The 23,875-nt window shown below is 41.2% G+C and overlaps 1 protein-coding gene across 1 annotated transcript in view; it reads left to right on the forward strand.

The window, feature by feature from the left end:
* Positions 1-87: 87 nt before the first annotated feature.
* Positions 88-23,875, forward strand: part of LOC140378047 (3-oxo-5-alpha-steroid 4-dehydrogenase 2-like) — a 52,671-nt gene continuing 28,883 nt past the window's right edge. Inside the window, exons 1-3 of the mRNA XM_072463678.1 lie at positions 88-359; positions 19,220-19,428; positions 23,700-23,801. Of these exons, the coding sequence (XP_072319779.1) occupies positions 88-359; positions 19,220-19,428; positions 23,700-23,801 (583 nt within the window). The remainder of the gene's footprint in view (positions 360-19,219; positions 19,429-23,699; positions 23,802-23,875) is intronic.

The raw sequence follows: 23,875 nt of genomic DNA on the forward strand, positions 1-23,875 counted from the left end.
TCTCTCCTCCCCCTCCCCTCTCTCCTCCCTCTCTCCTCGGTATATAAGTCGGTGTCCTCTCGTGCTGGTGTCTGTGTTGCTGGAGTCATGATTGCGTGCGCGTACACGTTCGTGCACGGGTTCTGCGCGCTCCAGCTGCTCGTGGGCGTGTTTTTCCTGTTACGTCAGTTACAGCGTGGCCCCTCCCCTTACGGTCGGTACACGCGGACCCCCGTGCGCACCGTGCCCGCGCGCTGGGCCTGGTTCCTACAGGAGATGCCGTCCCTCCTCGTGCCCGCGCTTATGGCGTGCACCACTGACGGGAGCGCGCACGGCAGGACACTGCTGCTGTGCACGTTCACGCTGCACTACCTCCACAGGTAAGACTCACCTGCCGCGCATGCGCAGACGGGAACAACCGAGCAAACATGTCGTTTAAACCATTAGTGTGTTTCTGAGTCCTGGTTTAGTCCTGGTTTAGTCCTGGTTTAGTCCTGGTTTAGTCCAGGTTTAGTCCTGGTTTAGTCCAGGTTTAGTCCTGGTTTAGTCCTGGTTTAGTCCTGGTTTAGTCCAGGTTTAGTCCTGGTTTAGTCCAGGTTTAGTCCTGGTTTAGTCCAGGTTTAGTCTTTTGTAGAATCCTGAGTCATTCTCAATCTGTGTTTCTGGCAGAGGCGGAGCCAGACATTGTAAACATCCGGGCTTAGCCAAAAAATAAAGGGGGGTTCATTCTGGCCAATATGATGTGGTTTTAGTGCAGTTACAGACACAGTTACAGACACAGTTACAGACACAGTTACAGACACAGTTACAGACAGTTACAGACACAGTTACAGACACAGTTACAGACAGTTACAGACACAGTTACAGACAGTTACAGACACAGTTAAAGACAGTTACAGACAGTTACAGACACAGTTACAGACAGTTACAGACACAGTTACAGACACAGTTACAGACAGTTACAGACACAGTTACAGACAGTTACAGACACAGTTAAAGACAGTTACAGACAGTTACAGACACAGTTACAGACAGTTACAGACAGTAACAGACAGTTACAGTTACAGACAGTTACAGACACAGTTACAGACAGTAACAGACAGTTACAGACAGTTACAGACAGTTACAGACAGTTACAGACACAGTTACAGACAGTTACAGACAGTTACAGACACAGTTAAAGACAGTTACAGACACAGTTACAGACAGTTACAGACAGTAACAGACAGTTACAGACAGTTACAGACACACTTACAGACAGTTACAGACAGTTAAAGACAGTTACAGACAGTTACAGACAGTAACAGACAGTTACAGACACAGTTACAGACACAGTTACAGACAGTTACAGACACAGTTACAGACACTGTTACAGACAGTTACAGACAGTTACAGACAGTAACAGACAGTTACAGAAAGTTACAGACAGTAACAGACAGTTACAGACAGTAACAGACAGTAACAGACAGTTACAGACAGTTACAGACAGTAACAGTTACAGACACATTTACAGACAGTTACAGACAGTTACAGATAGTTACAGACACAGTTACAGACAGTTATAGACAGTTACAGACAGTTACAGACACAGTTACAGACAGTTACAGACACAGTTAAAGACAGTTACAGACAGTTACAGACACAGTTACAGACACAGTTACAGACAGTTACAGACACAGTTACAGACAGTTACAGACACAGTTACAGACAGTTACAGACACAGTTACAGACAGATATAGACAGTTACAGACAGTTACAAACACACTTACAGACTGTTACAGACAGTTACAGACACAGTTACAGACAGTTACAGACACAGTTACAGACAGATATAGACAGTTACAGACAGTTACAGACACAGTTACAGACAGTTACAGACAGTTACAGACACAGTTAAAGACAGTTACAGACAGTTACAGACACAGTTACAGACAGTTACAGACAGTTACAGACACAGTTACAGACAGTTACAGACAGTTACAGACACAGTTACAGACAGTTATAGACAGTTACAGACAGTTACAGACACAGTTACAGACAGTTACAGACAGTTACAGACACAGTTACAGACAGTTATAGACAGTTACAGACAGTTAATGACACAGTTACAGACAGTTACAGACAGTCACAGACACAGTTAAAGACAGTTACAGACACAGTTACAGACAGTTACAGACAGTAACAGACAGTTACAGTTACACACAGTTACAGACACAGTTACAGACAGTAACAGACAGTTACAGACAGTTACAGACAGTTAGACAGTTACAGACACAGTTACAGACAGTTACAGACAGTTACAGACACAGTTAAAGACAGTTACAGACACAGTTACAGATAGTTACAGACAGTAACAGACAGTTACAGACAGTTACAGACACAGTTACAGACAGTTACAGACAGTTACAGACACAGTTACAGACAGTTATAGACAGTTACAGACAGTTACAGACACAGTTACAGACAGTTACAGACAGTTACAGACACAGTTACAGACACAGTTACAGACAGTTATAGACAGTTACAGACAGTTAATGACACAGTTACAGACAGTTACAGACAGTCACAGACACAGTTAAAGACAGTTACAGACACAGTTACAGACAGTTACAGACAGTAACAGACAGTTACAGTTACACACAGTTACAGACACAGTTACAGACAGTAACAGACAGTTACAGACAGTTACAGACAGTTAGACAGTTACAGACACAGTTACAGACAGTTACAGACAGTTACAGACACAGTTAAAGACAGTTACAGACACAGTTACAGACAGTTACAGACAGTAACAGACAGTTACAGACAGTTACAGACAGTTACAGACAGTTACAGACAGTAACAGACAGTAACAGACAGTTACAGACAGTTACAGACAGTTACAGACAGTTACAGACAGTAACAGACAGTTACAGACACAGTTACAGACACAGTTACAGACACAGTTACAGACAGTTACAGACACAGTTACAGACACAGTTACAGACACAGTTACAGACACAGTTACAGACAGTTACAGACAGTAACAGACAGTTTCAGAAAGTTACAGACAGTAACAGACAGTTACAGACAGTAACAGACAGTTACAGACAGTAACAGACAGTAACAGACATTAACAGACAGTTACAGACAGTTACAGACAGTAACAGACAGTTACAGACACATTTACAGACAGTTACAGACACAGTTACAGACACAGTTACAGACACAGTTACAGACAGTTACAGACACAGTTACAGACAGTTACAGACACAGTTACAGACACAGTTGCAGACAGTTACAGACACAGTTACAGACAGTTACAGACAGTTACAGACAGTTACAGACACAGTTACAGACAGTTATAGACAGTTACAGACAGTTACACACAGTTACAGACACAGTTACAGACAGTTACAGACAGTTACAGACACAGTTAAAGACAGTTACAGACAGTTACAGACACAGTTACAGACACAGTTACAGACAGTTACAGACACAGTTACAGACACTGTTACAGACAGTTACAGACAGTTACAGACAGTAACAGACAGTTACAGAAAGTTACAGACAGTAACAGACAGTTACAGACAGTAACAGACAGTAACAGACAGTTACAAACAGTTACAGACAGTAACAGACAGTTACAGACACATTTACAGACAGTTACAGACAGTTACAGATAGTTACAGACACAGTTACAGACAGTTATAGACAGTTACAGACAGTTACAGACACAGTTACAGACAGTTACAGACACAGTTACAGACAGTTACAGACACAGTTAAAGACAGTTACAGACAGTTACAGACACAGTTACAGACAGTTACAGACACAGTTACAGACACAGTTACAGACAGTTACAGACACAGTTACAGACAGTTACAGACACAGTTAAAGACAGTTACAGACAGTTACAGACACAGTTACAGACAGTTACAGACAGTAACAGACAGTTACAGTTACAGACAGTTACAGACACAGTTACAGACAGTAACAGACAGTTACAGACAGTTACAGACAGTTACAGACAGTTACAGACACAGTTACAGACAGTTACAGACAGTTACAGACACAGTTAAAGACAGTTACAGACACAGTTACAGACAGTTACAGACAGTAACAGACAGTTACAGACAGTTACAGACACACTTACAGACAGTTACAGACAGTTAAAGACAGTTACAGACAGTTACAGACAGTAACAGACAGTTACAGACACAGTTACAGACACAGTTACAGACAGTTACAGACACAGTTACAGACACTGTTACAGACAGTTACAGACAGTTACAGACAGTAACAGACAGTTACAGAAAGTTACAGACAGTAACAGACAGTTACAGACAGTAACAGACAGTAACAGACAGTTACAGACAGTTACAGACAGTAACAGACAGTTACAGACACATTTACAGACAGTTACAGACAGTTACAGATAGTTACAGACACAGTTACAGACAGTTATAGACAGTTACAGACAGTTACAGACACAGTTACAGACAGTTACAGACACAGTTAAAGACAGTTACAGACAGTTACAGACACAGTTACAGACACAGTTACAGACAGTTACAGACACAGTTACAGACAGTTACAGACACAGTTACAGACAGTTACAGACACAGTTACAGACAGATATAGACAGTTACAGACAGTTACAAACACACTTACAGACAGTTACAGACAGTTACAGACACAGTTACAGACAGTTACAGACACAGTTACAGACAGATATAGACAGTTACAGACAGTTACAGACACAGTTACAGACAGTTACAGACAGTTACAGACACAGTTAAAGACAGTTACAGACAGTTACAGACACAGTTACAGACAGTTACAGACAGTTACAGACACAGTTACAGACAGTTACAGACAGTTACAGACACAGTTACAGACAGTTATAGACAGTTACAGACAGTTACAGACACAGTTACAGACAGTTACAGACAGTTACAGACACAGTTACAGACAGTTATAGACAGTTACAGACAGTTAATGACACAGTTACAGACAGTTACAGACAGTCACAGACACAGTTAAAGACAGTTACAGACACAGTTACAGACAGTTACAGACAGTAACAGACAGTTACAGTTACACACAGTTACAGACACAGTTACAGACAGTAACAGACAGTTACAGACAGTTACAGACAGTTAGACAGTTACAGACACAGTTACAGACAGTTACAGACAGTTACAGACACAGTTAAAGACAGTTACAGACACAGTTACAGACAGTTACAGACAGTAACAGACAGTTACAGACAGTTACAGACACAGTTACAGACAGTTACAGACAGTTACAGACACAGTTACAGACAGTTATAGACAGTTACAGACAGTTACAGACACAGTTACAGACAGTTACAGACAGTTACAGACACAGTTACAGACAGTTATAGACAGTTACAGACAGTTAATGACACAGTTACAGACAGTTACAGACAGTCACAGACACAGTTAAAGACAGTTACAGACACAGTTACAGACAGTTACAGACAGTAACAGACAGTTACAGTTACACACAGTTACAGACACAGTTACAGACAGTAACAGACAGTTACAGACAGTTACAGACAGTTAGACAGTTACAGACACAGTTACAGACAGTTACAGACAGTTACAGACACAGTTAAAGACAGTTACAGACACAGTTACAGACAGTTACAGACAGTTACAGACAGTTACAGACACAGTTACAGACAGTTATAGACAGTTACAGACAGTTAATGACACAGTTACAGACAGTTACAGACAGTCACAGACACAGTTAAAGACAGTTACAGACACAGTTACAGACAGTTACAGACAGTAACAGACAGTTACAGTTACACACAGTTACAGACACAGTTACAGACAGTAACAGACAGTTACAGACAGTTACAGACAGTTAGACAGTTACAGACACAGTTACAGACAGTTACAGACAGTTACAGACACAGTTAAAGACAGTTACAGACACAGTTACAGACAGTTACAGACAGTAACAGACAGTTACAGACAGTTACAGACACAGTTACAGACAGTTACAGACAGTTACAGACACAGTTACAGACAGTTATAGACAGTTACAGACAGTTACAGACACAGTTACAGACAGTTACAGACAGTTACAGACACAGTTACAGACAGTTATAGACAGTTACAGACAGTTAATGACACAGTTACAGACAGTTACAGACAGTCACAGACACAGTTAAAGACAGTTACAGACACAGTTACAGACAGTTACAGACAGTAACAGACAGTTACAGTTACACACAGTTACAGACACAGTTACAGACAGTAACAGACAGTTACAGACAGTTACAGACAGTTAGACAGTTACAGACACAGTTACAGACAGTTACAGACAGTTACAGACACAGTTAAAGACAGTTACAGACACAGTTACAGACAGTTACAGACAGTAACAGACAGTTACAGACAGTTACAGACAGTTACAGACAGTTACAGACAGTAACAGACAGTAACAGACAGTTACAGACAGTTACAGACAGTTACAGACAGTTACAGACAGTAACAGACAGTTACAGACACAGTTACAGACACAGTTACAGACACAGTTACAGACAGTTACAGACACAGTTACAGACACAGTTACAGACACAGTTACAGACACAGTTACAGACAGTTACAGACAGTAACAGACAGTTTCAGAAAGTTACAGACAGTAACAGACAGTTACAGACAGTAACAGACAGTTACAGACAGTAACAGACAGTAACAGACATTAACAGACATTTACAGACAGTTACAGACAGTAACAGACAGTTACAGACACATTTACAGACAGTTACAGACACAGTTACAGACACAGTTACAGACACAGTTACAGACAGTTACAGACACAGTTACAGACAGTTACAGACACAGTTACAGACACAGTTGCAGACAGTTACAGACACAGTTACAGACAGTTACAGACAGTTACAGACAGTTACAGACACAGTTACAGACACAGTTACAGACAGTTATAGACAGTTACAGACAGTTACACACAGTTACAGACACAGTTACAGACAGTTACAGACAGTTACAGACACAGTTAAAGACAGTTACAGACAGTTACAGACACAGTTACAGACACAGTTACAGACAGTTACAGACACAGTTACAGACACTGTTACAGACAGTTACAGACAGTTACAGACAGTAACAGACAGTTACAGAAAGTTACAGACAGTAACAGACAGTTACAGACAGTAACAGACAGTAACAGACAGTTACAAACAGTTACAAACAGTAACAGACAGTTACAGACACATTTACAGACAGTTACAGACAGTTACAGATAGTTACAGACACAGTTACAGACAGTTATAGACAGTTACAGACAGTTACAGACACAGTTACAGACAGTTACAGACACAGTTAAAGACAGTTACAGACAGTTACAGACACAGTTACAGACACAGTTACAGACAGTTACAGACACAGTTACAGACAGTTACAGACACAGTTACAGACAGTTACAGACACAGTTACAGACAGATATAGACAGTTACAGACAGTTACAAACACACTTACAGACAGTTACAGACAGTTACAGACACAGTTACAGACAGTTACAGACACAGTTACAGACAGATATAGACAGTTACAGACAGTTACAGACACAGTTACAGACAGTTACAGACAGTTACAGACACAGTTAAAGACAGTTACAGACAGTTACAGACACAGTTACAGACAGTTACAGACAGTTACAGACACAGTTACAGACAGTTACAGACAGTTACAGACACAGTTACAGACAGTTATAGACAGTTACAGACAGTTACAGACACAGTTACAGACAGTTACAGACAGTTACAGACACAGTTACAGACAGTTATAGACAGTTACAGACAGTTAATGACACAGTTACAGACAGTTACAGACAGTCACAGACACAGTTAAAGACAGTTACAGACAGTTACAGACACAGTTACAGACAGTTACAGACAGTAACAGACAGTTACAGTTACACACAGTTACAGACACAGTTACAGACAGTAACAGACAGTTACAGACAGTTACAGACAGTTAGACAGTTACAGACACAGTTACAGACAGTTACAGACAGTTACAGACACAGTTAAAGACAGTTACAGACACAGTTACAGACAGTTACAGACAGTAACAGACAGTTACAGACAGTTACAGACAGTTACAGACAGTTACAGACAGTAACAGACAGTTACAGACAGTTACAGACAGTTACAGACAGTTACAGACACAGTTACAGACAGTTACAGACACAGTTACAGACACAGTTACAGACAGTTACAGACAGTAACAGACAGTTACAGACAGTTACAGACAGTTACAGACAGTTACAGACAGTAACAGACAGTTACAGACAGTTACAGACAGTTACAGACAGTTACAGACAGTAACAGACAGTTACAGACACAGTTACAGACACAGTTACAGACAGTTACAGACACAGTTACAGACACAGTTACAGACACAGTTACAGACACAGTTACAGACAGTTACAGACAGTAACAGACAGTAACATACATCTACAGACAGTAACAGACAGTTACAGACAGTTACAGACAGTTACAGACAGGTACAGACACAGTTACAGTTACTGCCAGTTACAGACAGTTACAGACAGTTACAAGTTACAGACAGTAACAGACAGTAACAGACAGTTACAGACAGTAACAGACAGTTACAGACAGTTACAGACAGTTACAGACACAGTTACAGACAATTACAGACAGTCACAGACAGTTGCAGACAGTAACAGACAGTTACAGACAGTAACAGACAGTTACAGACAGTTACAGACACAGTTACAGACAGTTACAGACACAGTTACAGACAGTAACAGACAGTTACAGACAGTAACAGACAGTTACAGACACAGTTACAGACAGTTACAGACACAGTTACAGACAGTAACAGACAGTTACAGACAGTAACAGACAGTAACAGACAGTTACAGTTACAGACAGTTACAGACACAGTTACAGACACAGTAACAGACAGTAACAGACAGTAACAGACAGTAGCAGACACAGTTACAGACAGTTACAGACAGTAACAGACAGTAACATACAGTTACAGACAGTAACAGACAGTAACAGGCAGTTACAGACAGTTACAGACAGTAACAGAACAGACACAGTTACAGACAGTTACAGACACATTTACAGACAGTTACAGACAGTTACAGACAGTTACAGACAGTAACAGACAGTTACAGACACAGTTACAGACACAGTTACAGACAGTTACAGACAGTTACAGACAGTAACAGACAGTAACAGACACAGTTACAGACACAGTTACAGACATTAACAGACAGTTACAGACAGTAACAGACAGTTACAGACAGTTTCAGACAGTTACAGACAGTTTCAGACACAGTAACAGACACAGTAACAGACACAGTAACAGACACAGTTACAGACACAGTTACAGACACAGTTACAGACAGTTTCAGACAGTAACATACACAGTAACAGACAGTAACAGACACAGTTACAGACACAGTTACAGACACAGTTACAGACAGTTACAGACAGTTACAGACAGTTACAGACACAGTAACAGACACAGTAACAGACACAGTAACAGACAGTAACAGACATTTACAGACAGTTACAGACACAGTTACAGACAGTAACAGACATTTACAGACAGTTACAGACAGTTACAGACAGTTACAGACACAGTTAAAGACAGTTACAGACACAGTTACAGACAGTTACAGACAGTAACAGACAGTTACAGACAGTTACAGACAGTTACAGACACACTTACAGACAGTTACAGACAGTTACAGACAGTTACAGACAGTAACAGACAGTTACAGACACAGTTACAGACACAGTTACAGACAGTTACAGACACAGTTACAGACACTGTTACAGACAGTTACAGACAGTTACAGACAGTTACAGACAGTAACAGACAGTTACAGAAAGTTACAGACAGTAACAGACAGTTACAGACAGTAACAGACAGTAACAGACAGTTACAGACAGTTACAGACAGTAACAGACAGTTACAGACACATTTACAGACAGTTACAGACAGTTACAGATAGTTACAGACACAGTTACAGACAGTTATAGACAGTTACAGACAGTTACAGACACAGTTACAGACAGTTACAGACACAGTTAAAGACAGTTACAGACAGTTACAGACACAGTTACAGACACAGTTACAGACAGTTACAGACACAGTTACAGACAGTTACAGACACAGTTACAGACAGATATAGACAGTTACAGACAGTTACAAACACACTTCCAGACAGTTACAGACAGTTACAGACACAGTTACAGACAGTTACAGACACAGTTACAGACAGATATAGACAGTTACAGACAGTTACAGACACAGTTACAGACACAGTTACAGACAGTTACAGACAGTTACAGACACAGTTAAAGACAGTTACAGACAGTTACAGACACAGTTACAGACAGTTACAGACAGTTACAGACACAGTTACAGACAGTTACAGACAGTTACAGACACAGTTACAGACAGTTATAGACAGTTACAGACAGTTAATGACACAGTTAAAGACAGTTACAGACAGTTACAGACACAGTTACAGACAGTTACAGACAGTAACAGACAGTTACAGTTACACACAGTTACAGACACAGTTACAGACAGTAACAGACAGTTACAGACAGTTACAGACAGTTAGACAGTTACAGACACAGTTTCAGACAGTTACAGACAGTTACAGACACAGTTAAAGACAGTTACAGACACAGTTACAGACAGTTACAGACAGTAACAGACAGTTACAGACAGTTACAGACAGTTACAGACAGTAACAGACAGTTACAGACAGTTACAGACAGTTACAGACAGTTACAGACAGTTACAGACACAGTTACAGACACAGTTACAGACAGTTACAGACACAGTTACAGACACAGTTACAGACACAGTTACAGACAGTTACAGACAGTAACAGACAGTTTCAGAAAGTTACAGACAGTAACAGACAGTTACAGACAGTAACAGACAGTTACAGACAGTAACAGACAGTAACAGACAGTTACAGACAGTTACAGACAGTAACAGACAGTTACAGACGCAGTTACAGACACAGTTACAGACACAGTTACAGACAGTTACAGACACAGTTACAGACAGTTACAGACACAGTTACAGACACAGTTGCAGACAGTTACAGACACAGTTACAGACAGTTACAGACAGTTACAGACACAGTTACAGACAGTTATAGACAGTTACAGACAGTTACACACAGTTACAGACACAGTTACAGACAGTTACAGACAGTTACAGACACAGTTAAAGACAGTTACAGACAGTTACAGACACAGTTACAGACACAGTTACAGACAGTTACAGACACAGTTACAGACAGTTACAGACACAGTTAAAGACAGTTACAGACAGTTACAGACAAAGTTACAGACAGATATAGACAGTTACAGATAGTTACAGACACACTTACAGACAGTTATAGACAGTTACAGACACAGTTAAAGACAGTTACAGACAGTACAGACACAGTTACAGACAGTTACAGACAGTTACAGACACAGTTACAGACAGTTACAGACACAGTTACAGACAGTTATAGACAGTTACAGACAGTTACAGACACAGTTACAGACAGTTACAGACAGTTACAGACAGTTACAGACACAGTTAAAGACAGTTACAGACAGTTACAGACACAGTTACAGACAGTAACAGACAGTTACAGTTACAGACAGTTACATACACAGTTACAGACAGTAACAGACAGTTACAGACAGTTACAGACAGTTACAGACACAGTTACAGACAGTTACAGACAGTTACAGACAGTAACAGACAGTTACAGACACAGTTACAGACACAGTTACAGACAGTTACAGACACAGTTACAGACAGTTACAGACAGTAACAGACAGTTACAGACAGTAACAGACAGTAACAGACAGTTACAGACAGTTACAGACAGTAACAGACAGTTACAGACACATTTACAGACACAGTTACAGACACAGTTACAGACAGTAACAGACAGTAACAGACAGTAACAGACAGTAACAGACAGTTACAGTTACAGACAGAGTTACAGACAGTTACAGACACAGTTACAGACAGTTACAAGTTACAGACAGTTACAGACAGTGACAGACAGTGACAGACAGTAACAGACAGTTACAGACAGTTACAGACACAGTTACAGACAGTTACAGACACAGTTACAGACAGTAACAGACAGTAACAGACAGTTACAGACAGTTACAGACACAGTTACAGTTACAGACAGTTACAGACAGTTACAGACAGTTACAAGTTACAGACAGTTACAGACACAGTTACAGACACAGTTACAGACAGTTACAAGTTACAGACAGTTACAGACAGTTACAGACACAGTTACAGACAGTTACAGACAGTTACAGACAGTAACAGACAGTTACAGACAGTAACAGACAGTAACAGACAGTTACAGTTACAGACAGTTACAGACACAGTTATAGACAGTAACAGACAGGTACAGACACAGTTACAGTTACAGACAGTTACAGACAGTTACAAGTTACAGACAGTTACAGACAGTTACAGACAGTTACAGACAGTAACAGAGAGTAACAGACAGTTACAGACACAGTTACAGACAGTAACAGACAGTTACAAGTTACAGACAGTTACAGACAGTTACAGACAGTAACAGACAGTAACAGACAGTTACAGACACAGTTACAGACAGTTACAAGCAGTTACAAGTTACAGACAGTTACAGACAGTTACAGACAGTAACAGACAGTAACAGACAGTAACAGACAGTTACAGACACAGTTACAGACAGTTACAGACAGTAACAGACAGTAACAGACAGTTACAGACAGTAACAGACAGTTACAGACAGTTACATACAGTAACAGACAGGTACAGACACAGTTACAGTTACTGCCAGTTACAGACAGTTACAGACAGTTACAAGTTACAGACAGTAACAGACAGTAACAGACAGTTACAGACAGTAACAGACAGTTACAGACAGTTACAGCCAGTTACAGACACAGTTACAGACAATTACAGACAGTTACAGACAGTTGCAGACACAGTTACAGACAATTACAGACACAGTTACAGACAGTAACAGACAGTTACAGACAGTAACAGACAGTTACAGACATAGTTACAGACAGTTACAGACACAGTTACAGACAGTAACAGACAGTTACAGACAGTAACAGACAGTAACAGACAGTTACAGTTACAGACAGTTACAGACACAGTTACAGACACAGTAACAGACAGTAACAGACAGTAACAGACAGTAACAGACACAGTTACAGACAGTTACAGACAGTAACAGACAGTAACATACAGTTACAGACAGTAACAGACAGTAACAGGCAGTTACAGACAGTTACAGACAGTAACAGAACAGACACAGTTACAGACAGTAACAGACAGTAACAGGCAGTTACAGACAGTTACAGACACATTTACAGACAGTTACAGACAGTTACAGACAGTTACAGACAGTAACAGACAGTTACAGACACAGTTACAGACACAGTTACAGACAGTTACAGACAGTTACAGACAGTAACAGACTGTAACAGACACAGTTACAGACACAGTTACAGACATTAACAGACAGTTACAGACAGTAACAGACAGTTACAGACAGTTTCAGACAGTTACAGACAGTTTCAGACACAGTAACAGACACAGTAACAGACACAGTAACAGACACAGTTACAGACACAGTTACAGACAGTTTCAGACAGTAACATACACAGTAACAGACAGTAACAGACACAGTTACAGACACAGTTACAGACACAGTTACAGACACAGTTACAGACAGTTTCAGACAGTAACATACACAGTAACAGACAGTAACAGACACAGTTACAGACACAGTTACAGACACAGTTACAGACAGTAACAGACAGTTACAAGTTACAGACAGTTACAGACAGTTACAGACAGTAACAGACAGTAACAGACAGTTACAGACACAGTTACAGACAGTTACAAGCAGTTACAAGTTACAGACAGTTACAGACAGTTACAGACAGTAACAGACAGTAACAGACAGTAACAGACAGTTACAGACACAGTTACAGACAGTTACAGACAGTAACAGACAGTAACAGACAGTTACAGACAGTAACAGACAGTTACAGACAGTTACATACAGTAACAGACAGGTACAGACACAGTTACAGTTACTGCCAGTTACAGACAGTTACAGACAGTTACAAGTTACAGACAGTAACAGACAGTAACAGACAGTTACAGACAGTAACAGACAGTTACAGACAGTTACAGCCAGTTACAGACACAGTTACAGACAATTACAGACAGTTACAGACAGTTGCAGACACAGTTACAGACAATTACAGACAGTCACAGACAGTTGCAGACAGTAACAGACAGTTACAGACAGTTACAGACAGTTACAGACACAGTTACAGACAGTTACAGACACAGTTACAGACAGTTACAGACAGTTACAGACAGTAACAGACAGTAACAGACAGTTACAGTTACAGACAGTTACAGACACAGTTACAGACACAGTAACAGACAGTAACAGACAGTAACAGACAGTAACAGACACAGTTACAGACAGTTACAGACAGTAACAGACAGTAACATACAGTTACAGACAGTAACAGACAGTAACAGGCAGTTACAGACAGTTACAGACAGTAACAGAACAGACACAGTTACAGACAGTAACAGACAGTAACAGGCAGTTACAGACAGTTACAGACACATTTACAGACAGTTACAGACAGTTACAGACAGTTACAGACAGTAACAGACAGTTACAGACACAGTTACAGACACAGTTACAGACACAGTTACAGACAGTTACAGACAGTTACAGACAGTAACAGACTGTAACAGACACAGTTACAGACACAGTTACAGACATTAACAGACAGTTACAGACAGTAACAGACAGTTACAGACAGTTTCAGACAGTTACAGACAGTTTCAGACACAGTAACAGACACAGTAACAGACACAGTAACAGACACAGTTACAGACACAGTTACAGACACAGTTACAGACAGTTTCAGACAGTAACATACACAGTAACAGACAGTAACAGACACAGTTACAGACACAGTTACAGACACAGTTACAGACACAGTTACAGACAGTTTCAGACAGTAACATACACAGTAACAGACAGTAACAGACACAGTTACAGACACAGTTACAGACACAGTTACAGACAGTTACAGACAGTTACAGACAGTTACAGACACAGTAACAGACACAGTAACAGACACAGTAACAGACACAGTAACAGACAGTAACAGACAGTGACCCTCCAAAGGCAAAGACAGCGTTCTGAGAGAGCTCCTCCTCCACAACACCTTGAACAGAACAGCAGAGGCGACATTTAATTATTCAAGAAATTTTACATCTTGATGTTCTTTAAAACAATCAGTGACAAAACAAATATAAAAAACTTGCCCCTGTCAGGGCTGTTCAGCACTTAGAGGATAAAGGGCTGTTTTAGAATTAGACTGATCTTTATTGAAAGTAAAAGTCAGTCTGACCTTTAGCACGTTCCTCATGAGCTGTTTGTCCTGCAGTTTCTCTGCTTTAGCTTTGGAGATGAATCAAACCTGAGCCACTGCTACAACCACGATGACCTCATGGTTTGAACGATCATGTGCTGTCGTCTCTTCTACGTTAGATAAACTTTGTTTTTCAGCTCATGTTCTGAATGTCTCTTTTTTCCAGTCGATTTGCTCTAATTTATGTCCTTTACTTTTAACAAAACCTCAGTTAAATGATAGAAAAGGCCAAATTGGTCAGATTGCATGACGTGCTGTAAACACCGCCCACTTTCTACATGTAGCCAATCACACATCAGTTCAACAAAAATAACCAATGAAACGGGTGAAGAGACTTGAAGCCACTGCTGGATTTGAACCCTGGTCACCTGCGTCCCAACCCAACGCTCTGCCTGCTGCAGTGACGTCATGATGCATAAATGATGTCATGATCCAGGGCCTGGCTCCGCCCACGGGTTCTGGCAACACTTTATTGATCGATGATAATAAAGTGTTTTACTTTTGGTTGAAAGAATAAAATCAGAGTTTGACCTGAAGATGAAGAAAGATAAAAGCAGAACGTGTTCCTTTTAAATCAATAATCAATATTTGAAAAGAGATTAAAAGTAATTTAGTGAAACATGGGGCACCAGCAGGAGGCCATGTTTAGTCCTGACTCTGGCACCAGCAGGAGGCCATGTTTAGTCCTGACTCTGGCACCAGCAGGAGGCCGGTCCATGTTTAGTCCTGACTCTGGCACCAGCAGGAGGCCGGTCCATGTTTAGTCCTGACTCTGGCACCAGCAGGAGGCTGGTCGTGCTGGTGGAGTCGGTAAAACTTGTCTAAAACATGACTTTAGTCCATGTTAGCTCCATCTTCTTTAAAGGTGGTGTTTCTCATCGTGGCACCACCAGAGCCTCACGTTGTCTTCACGTTGTCTTCACGTTGTCTTTATGTTGTCTTCACGTTGTCTTCACGTTGTCTTCACGTTGTCTTTATGTTGTCTTCACGTTGTCCTCATGTTGTCTTTATGTTGTCTTCACGTTGTCCTCATGTTGTCTTTATGTTGTCTTCACGTTGTCCTCATGTTGTCTTCACGTTGTCTTCACGTTGTCTTCACGTTGTCTTCACGTTGTCCTCATGTTGTCCTCATGTTGTCTTCACGTTGTCTTCACGTTGTCTTTATGTTGTCTTCACGTTGTCTTCACGTTGTCTTCACGTTGTCCTCATGTTGTCTTTACGTTGTCTTCACGTTGTCCTCATGTTGTCTTTATGTTGTCTTCACGTTGTCCTCATGTTGTCTTTATGTTGTCTTCACGTTGTCTTCACGTTGTCTTCACGTTGTCCTCATGTTGTCCTCATGTTGTCTTCACGTTGTCTTCACGTTGTCTTTATGTTGTCTTCACGTTGTCTTCACGTTGTCCTCATGTTGTCTTCACATTGTCCTGACGTTGTCTTTATGTTGTCTTCACGTTGTCTTCACGTTGTCCTCATGTGTCTTCACGTTGTCTTCACGTTGTCCTCACGTTGTCCTCACGTTGTCTTTATGTTGTCTTCACGTTGTCTTCACGTTGTCTTCACGTTGTCTTCACGTTGTCCTCATGTTGTCCTCACGTTGTCTTCACGTTGTCTTTATGTTGTCTTCCCGTTGTCTTCACGTTGTCCTCACGTTGTCTTTATGTTGTCTTCACGTTGTCTTCACGTTGTCCTCATGTTGTCTTCACGTTGTCTTTATGTTGTCTTCACGTTGTCTTCACGTTGTCTTCACGTTGTCTTTATGTTGTCTTCACGTTGTCCTCATGTTGTCTTTATGTTGTCTTCACGTTGTCCTCATGTTGTCTTTATGTTGTCTTCACGTTGTCCTCATGTTGTCTTCACGTTGTCTTCACGTTGTCTTCACGTTGTCTTCACGTTGTCCTCATGTTGTCCTCATGTTGTCTTCACGTTGTCTTCACGTTGTCTTCACGTTGTCTTCACGTTGTCCTCACGTTGTCCTCACGTTGTCTTTATGTTGTCTTCACGTTGTCTTCACGTTGTCTTCACGTTGTCCTCATGTTGTCTTTACGTTGTCTTCACGTTGTCCTCATGTTGTCTTTATGTTGTCTTCACGTTGTCCTCATGTTGTCTTTATGTTGTCTTCACGTTGTCTTCACGTTGTCTTCACGTTGTCCTCATGTTGTCCTCATGTTGTCTTCACGTTGTCTTCACGTTGTCTTTATGTTGTCTTCACGTTGTCTTCACGTTGTCTTTATGTTGTCTTCACGTTGTCTTCACGTTGTCCTCACGTTGTCCTCACGTTGTCTTTATGTTGTCTTCACGTTGTCTTCACGTTGTCTTCACGTTTTCCTCATGTTGTCTTTACGTTGTCTTCACGTTGTCCTCATGTTGTCTTTATGTTGTCTTCACGTTGTCCTCATGTTGTCTTTATGTTGTCTTCACGTTGTCTTCACGTTGTCTTCACGTTGTCCTCATGTTGTCCTCATGTTGTCTTCACGTTGTCTTCACGTTGTCTTTATGTTGTCTTCACGTTGTCTTCACGTTGTCCTCATGTTGTCTTCACATTGTCCTCACGTTGTCTTTATGTTGTCTTCACGTTGTCTTCACGTTGTCCTCATGTGTCTTCACGTTGTCTTCACGTTGTCCTCACGTTGTCCTCACGTTGTCTTTATGTTGTCTTCACGTTGTCTTCACGTTGTCTTCACGTTGTCCTCATGTTGTCCTCACGTTGTCTTCACGTTGTCTTTATGTTGTCTTCCCGTTGTCTTCACGTTGTCCTCATGTTGTCTTCACGTTGTCCTCACGTTGTCTTTATGTTGTCTTCACGTTGTCTTCACGTTGTCCTCATGTTGTCTTCACGTTGTCTTTATGTTGTCTTCACGTTGTCTTCACGTTGTCTTCACGTTGTCTTTATGTTGTCTTCACGTTGTCCTCATGTTGTCTTTATGTTGTCTTCACGTTGTCCTCATGTTGTCTTTATGTTGTCTTCACGTTGTCCTCATGTTGTCTTCACGTTGTCTTCACGTTGTCTTCACGTTGTCTTCACGTTGTCCTCATGTTGTCCTCATGTTGTCTTCACGTTGTCTTCACGTTGTCCTCATGTTGTCCTCACGTTGTCTTCACGTTGTCTTTATGTTGTCTTCCCGTTGTCTTCACGTTGTCCTCATGTTGTCTTCACGTTGTCCTCACGTTGTCTTTATGTTGTCTTCACGTTGTCTTCACGTTGTCCTCATGTTGTCTTCACGTTGTCTTCACGTTGTCCTCACGTTGTCTTCACGTTGTCCTCACGTTGTCCTCACGTTTTCTTCACGTTGTCTTTATGTTGTCTTCACGTTGTCTTTACGTTGTCTTCACGTTGTCCTCATGTTGTCTTCACGTTGTCTTCACGTTGTCTTCACATTGTCCTCACGTTGTCTTTATGTTGTCTTCATGTTGTCTTCACGTTGTCCTCATGTTGTCTTCACGTTGTCTTTATGTTGTCTTCACGTTCTCTTCAAGTTGTTTTTATGTTGTCTTCACGTTGTCCTCATGTTGTCCTCACGTTGTCCTCACGTTGTCTTTATGTTGTCTTCACGTTGTCCTCATGTTGTCCTCACGTTGTCTTTATGTTGTCTTCACGTTGTCTTCACGTTGTCCTCATGTTGTCCTCATGTTGTCCTCACGTTGTCTTCACGTTGTCCTCATGTTGTCCTCATATTGTCTTCATGTTGTCTTCTTGAGGACGCTCTTCTACTCTCTCCTGATCCGAGGTGGAAAACCCGTTCCCGTCTTCATCGTCGTCTCGGCTTCACTTTTCTGCCTCTTGAACGGCTTCCTCCAGAGCCACGCCCTGCTGCACTGCTCCGCCCGAGGTCTGGACCAGGACCAGGACCAGGGCCGGGGCCGAGACCAGGGCCGGGGATGGGTCTACAGCCTGAGGACAGGAGCAGGTAACACCCACACACTGTGAGACAGGTTATTAAAGGTCCCATATCAGGACATGGGTTTCACCCAGAACATGGCCCCCCCCACAAACCCGGAAATGCACACGGCTCGCCCGTGACCCCGCCCACCCCGTGACGTAGTCTCAGAGAGCGTGTGACCCCGCCCACCCCGTGACGAGGAGGTGGATGAATAAAACACCACGATGGCCGCCTAATAAGGACACTGTAATAAAGACGCTGTAATTAGGACACTGTAATAAAGACGCTGTAAATAGGACACTGTAATAAAGACGCTGTAATTAGGACACTGTAATAAAGACGCTGTAATTAGGACACTGTAATAAAGACGCTGTAAATAGGACACTGTAATAAAGACGCTGTAATTAGGACACTGTAATAAAGGCACTGTAATTAGGACACTGTAAAAAGGACACTGTAATTAGGACACTGTAATAAGGACGCTGTAATTAGGACACTGTAAAAAAGACACTAGGACGCTGTAATTAGGACACTGTAATAAGGACACTGTAATTAGGACACTGTAATAAGGACGCTGTAATTAGGACACTGTAATAAGGACACTAGGACGCTGTAATGAGGACACTGTAATAAGGACACTGTAATTAGGACAATGTAATAAGGACACTGTAATTAGGACACTGTAATTAGGACACTGTAATTAGGACACTGAAATAAGGACACTGTAATAAGGACGCTGTAATTAGGACACTGTAATAAGGACACTAGGACACTGTAATAAAGACGCTGTAATTAGGACACTGTAATAAGGACGCTGTTATAAAGACGCTGTAATAAGGACACTGTAATTAGGACACTGTAATAAGGACACTAGGACGCTGTAATAAGGACACTGTAATAAGGAAACTAGGACGCTGTAATAAGGACACTGTATTAAGGACGCTGTATTAAGGACGCTGTAATAAGGACGCTGTAATAAGGACACTGTAATAAAGACGCTGTAATAAGGACACTAGGACGCTGTAATAAGGACACTGTAATAAGGAAACTAGGACGCTGTAATAAGGGCACTGTATTAAGGACGCTGTAATAAGGTCACTAGGACGCTGTAATTAGGACACTGTAATAAAGAAGCTGTAATAAGGACACTATAATAAGGACGCTGTAATAAGGACACTGTAATAAAGACGCTGTAATAAGGACACTGTAATTAGGACACTGTAATAAGGACAATAGGACGCTGTAATAAGGACACTGTAATAAGGAAACTAGGACGCTGTAATAAGGACACTGTATTAAGGAGACTGTAATAAGGACATTAGGACGCTGTAATTAGGACGCTGTAATTAGAACACTGTGATTAGGACACTGTAATAAGGACACTGTAATAAGGACACTAGGACGCTGTAATAAGGACACTGTAATAAGGACACTAGGACGCTGTAATAAGGACACTAGGACACTGTAATAAGGACACTGTAATAAGGACACTGTAATTAGGACACTGTAATAAGGACGCTGTAATTAGGACACTGTAATAAGGTCACAAGGACGCTGTAATAAGGACACTGTAATTAGGACACTGTAATAAGGACACTGTAATAAGGACACTGTAATACGGACGCTGTAAATAGGACACTGTAATAAGGACACTAGGACACTGTAATAAAGAAGCTGTAATTAGGACACTGTAATAAGGACGCTCTAATAAAGACGCTGTAATAAGGACACTGTAATTAGGACACTGTAATAAGGACACTAGGACGTTGTAATAAGGACACTGTAATAAGGAAACTAGGACGCTGTAATAAGGACACTGTAATAAGGGCGCTGTAATAAGGACACTGTAATAAGGACGCTGTAATAAGGACACTGTAATAAAGACGCTGTAATAAGGACACTGTAATAAGGACACTTGGACACTGTAATAAGGACACTGTAATAGGGACACTGTAATAAGGAAACTAGGACGCTATAATAAGGACACTGTAATAAGGACACTTGGACACTGTAATAAGGACACTAGGACGCTGTAATAAGGACACTGTAATAAGGACACTAGGACGCTATAATAAGGACACTGTAATAAGGACACTTGGACACTGTAATAAGGACACTAGGACGCTGTAATAAGGACACTGTAATAAGGACACTAGGACGCTTTAATAAGGACACTGTAATAAGGACACTAGGACGCTGTAATAAGGACAATAGGACACTGTAGCTAGGACGCTATAATAAGGACACTGTAATAAGGACACTTGGACACTGTAATAAGGACACTAGGACGCTGTAATAAGGACACTGTAATAAGGACACTAGGACACTTTTTAATAAAGACACTGTAATAGGGACACTGTAATAAGGACACTTGGACATTGTAATAAGGACACTGTAATAAGGACATTTGGACACTGTAATAAGGACACTGTAAAAAGGACACTTGGACACTGTAATATGGACACTGTAATAAGGACACTGTAATAAGGACACTTGGACACTGTAATAAGGACACTGTAAAAAGGACACTAGGACGCTGTAATAAGGACACTGTAATAAGGACACTGTAAAAAGGACACTAGGACGCTGTAATAAGGACACTGTAATAAGGACACTGTAAAAAGGACACAAGGATGCTGTAATAAGGACACTGTAATAAGGACACTGTAAAAAGGACACTAGGACGCTTTAATAAGGACACTGTAATAAGGACACTAGGACGCTGTAATAAGGACAATAGGACACTGTAGCTAGGACGCTATATTAAGGACACTGTAATAAGGACACTTGGACACTGTAATAAGGACACTAGGACGCTGTAATAAGGACACTGTAATAAGGACACTAGGACACTTTTTAATAAAGACACTGTAATAGGGACACTGTAATAAGGACACTTGGACATTGTAATAAGGACACTGTAATAAGGACATTTGGACACTGTAATAAGGACACTGTAAAAAGGACACTTGGACACTGTAATATGGACACTGTAATAAGGACACTGTAATAAGGACACTTGGACACTGTAATAAGGACACTGTAAAAAGGACACTAGGACGCTGTAATAAGGACACTGTAATAAGGACACTGTAAAAAGGACACTAGGACGCTGTAATAAGGACACTGTAATAAGGACACTGTAAAAAGGACACAAGGATGCTGTAATAAGGACGCTGTAATAAGGACAATAGGACACTGTAGCTAGGACGCTATAATAAGGACACTGTAATAAGGACACTTGGACACTGTAATAAGGACACTAGGACGCTGTAATAAGGACACTGTAATAAGGACACTAGGACACTTTGTAATAAAGACACTGTAATAGGGACACTGTAATAAGGACACTTGGACATTGTAATAAGGACACTGTAATAAGGACATTTGGACACTGTAATAAGGACACTGTAAAAAGGACACTGTAATAAGGACACTTGGACACTGTAATAAGGACACTGTAAAAAGGACACTAGGACGCTGTAATAAGGACACTGTAATAAGGACACTGTAAAAAGGACACAAGGATGCTGTAATAAGGACACCGTAAAAAGGACACTAGGACGCTGTAATAAGGACACGCCTCCGGGGTCAAAGCCCCGCCTCCGGGGTCAAAGCTTCACAAGGGTGCGTCACAAGGTGTGTCCTTTCCCCTTTGTTGTTCATCCTGTGTACAGTGTGCTACAGTCACTATGACAACAGGGGCATTGTTAAATATGCTGGTGTCATTGTGCGCCTGCTCCAGGAGGAGGCGACACCCACCAGGGCCCAATTGTACAAAACTTTGCTTTGTTGTTCTCTTAAAGAAGCTCAATCACAATTTTAACCTTTTTATTCATCTTAATTTTATGAACCCATTATGTTTCTTAAACTGCGTCACGTGTGTTTTTAATTACTTTAAACCACTTTACCCAAGGTACGAATAAGACCCCAAACTCCTGCTTCTAATCCTCTCAACGACCTGGACAGACCCCCTTTCCCCCTTTTAGCACTCAAACAGATACACACTCAAAGAAAGACAAATATAGAAGATTAGTCCTGGTTTAGTGCTGGTTTAGTCCTGGTTTAGTCCTGGTTTAGTCCTGGTTTAGTCCTGGTTTAGTCCTGATTTAGTCCTGGTTTAGTCCTGGTTTAGTCCTGCTTTAGTCCTGCTTTAGTCCTGGTTTAGTCCTGATTTAGTCCTGGTTTAGTCCTGCTTTAGTCCTGGTTTAGTCCTGGTTTAGTCCTGATTTAGTCCTGGTTTAGTCCTGCTTTAGTCCTGCTTTAGTCCTGGTTTAGTCCTGTTCTGTCTGTTGCAGGTCTGGGTCTCTTTGCCTTTGGGATGATCATGAACATTCACAGCGATCACATCCTGAGGAACCTGAGGAAACCAGGAGAGACGAGCTACAAGATCCCCCGAGGTCAGGACCAGACCTGGACTAGACCTGGACCAGACCTGGACTAGACCTGGACCAGACCTGGACCTGGACTAGAC

The sequence above is a fragment of the Eucyclogobius newberryi genome, unplaced genomic scaffold (genome assembly GCF_026437365.1).
Source record: "Eucyclogobius newberryi isolate DKJ021-1_F unplaced genomic scaffold, fEucNew1.0.hap1 SCAF_4, whole genome shotgun sequence".
Classification (NCBI taxonomy): domain Eukaryota; kingdom Metazoa; phylum Chordata; class Actinopteri; order Gobiiformes; family Gobiidae; genus Eucyclogobius; species Eucyclogobius newberryi.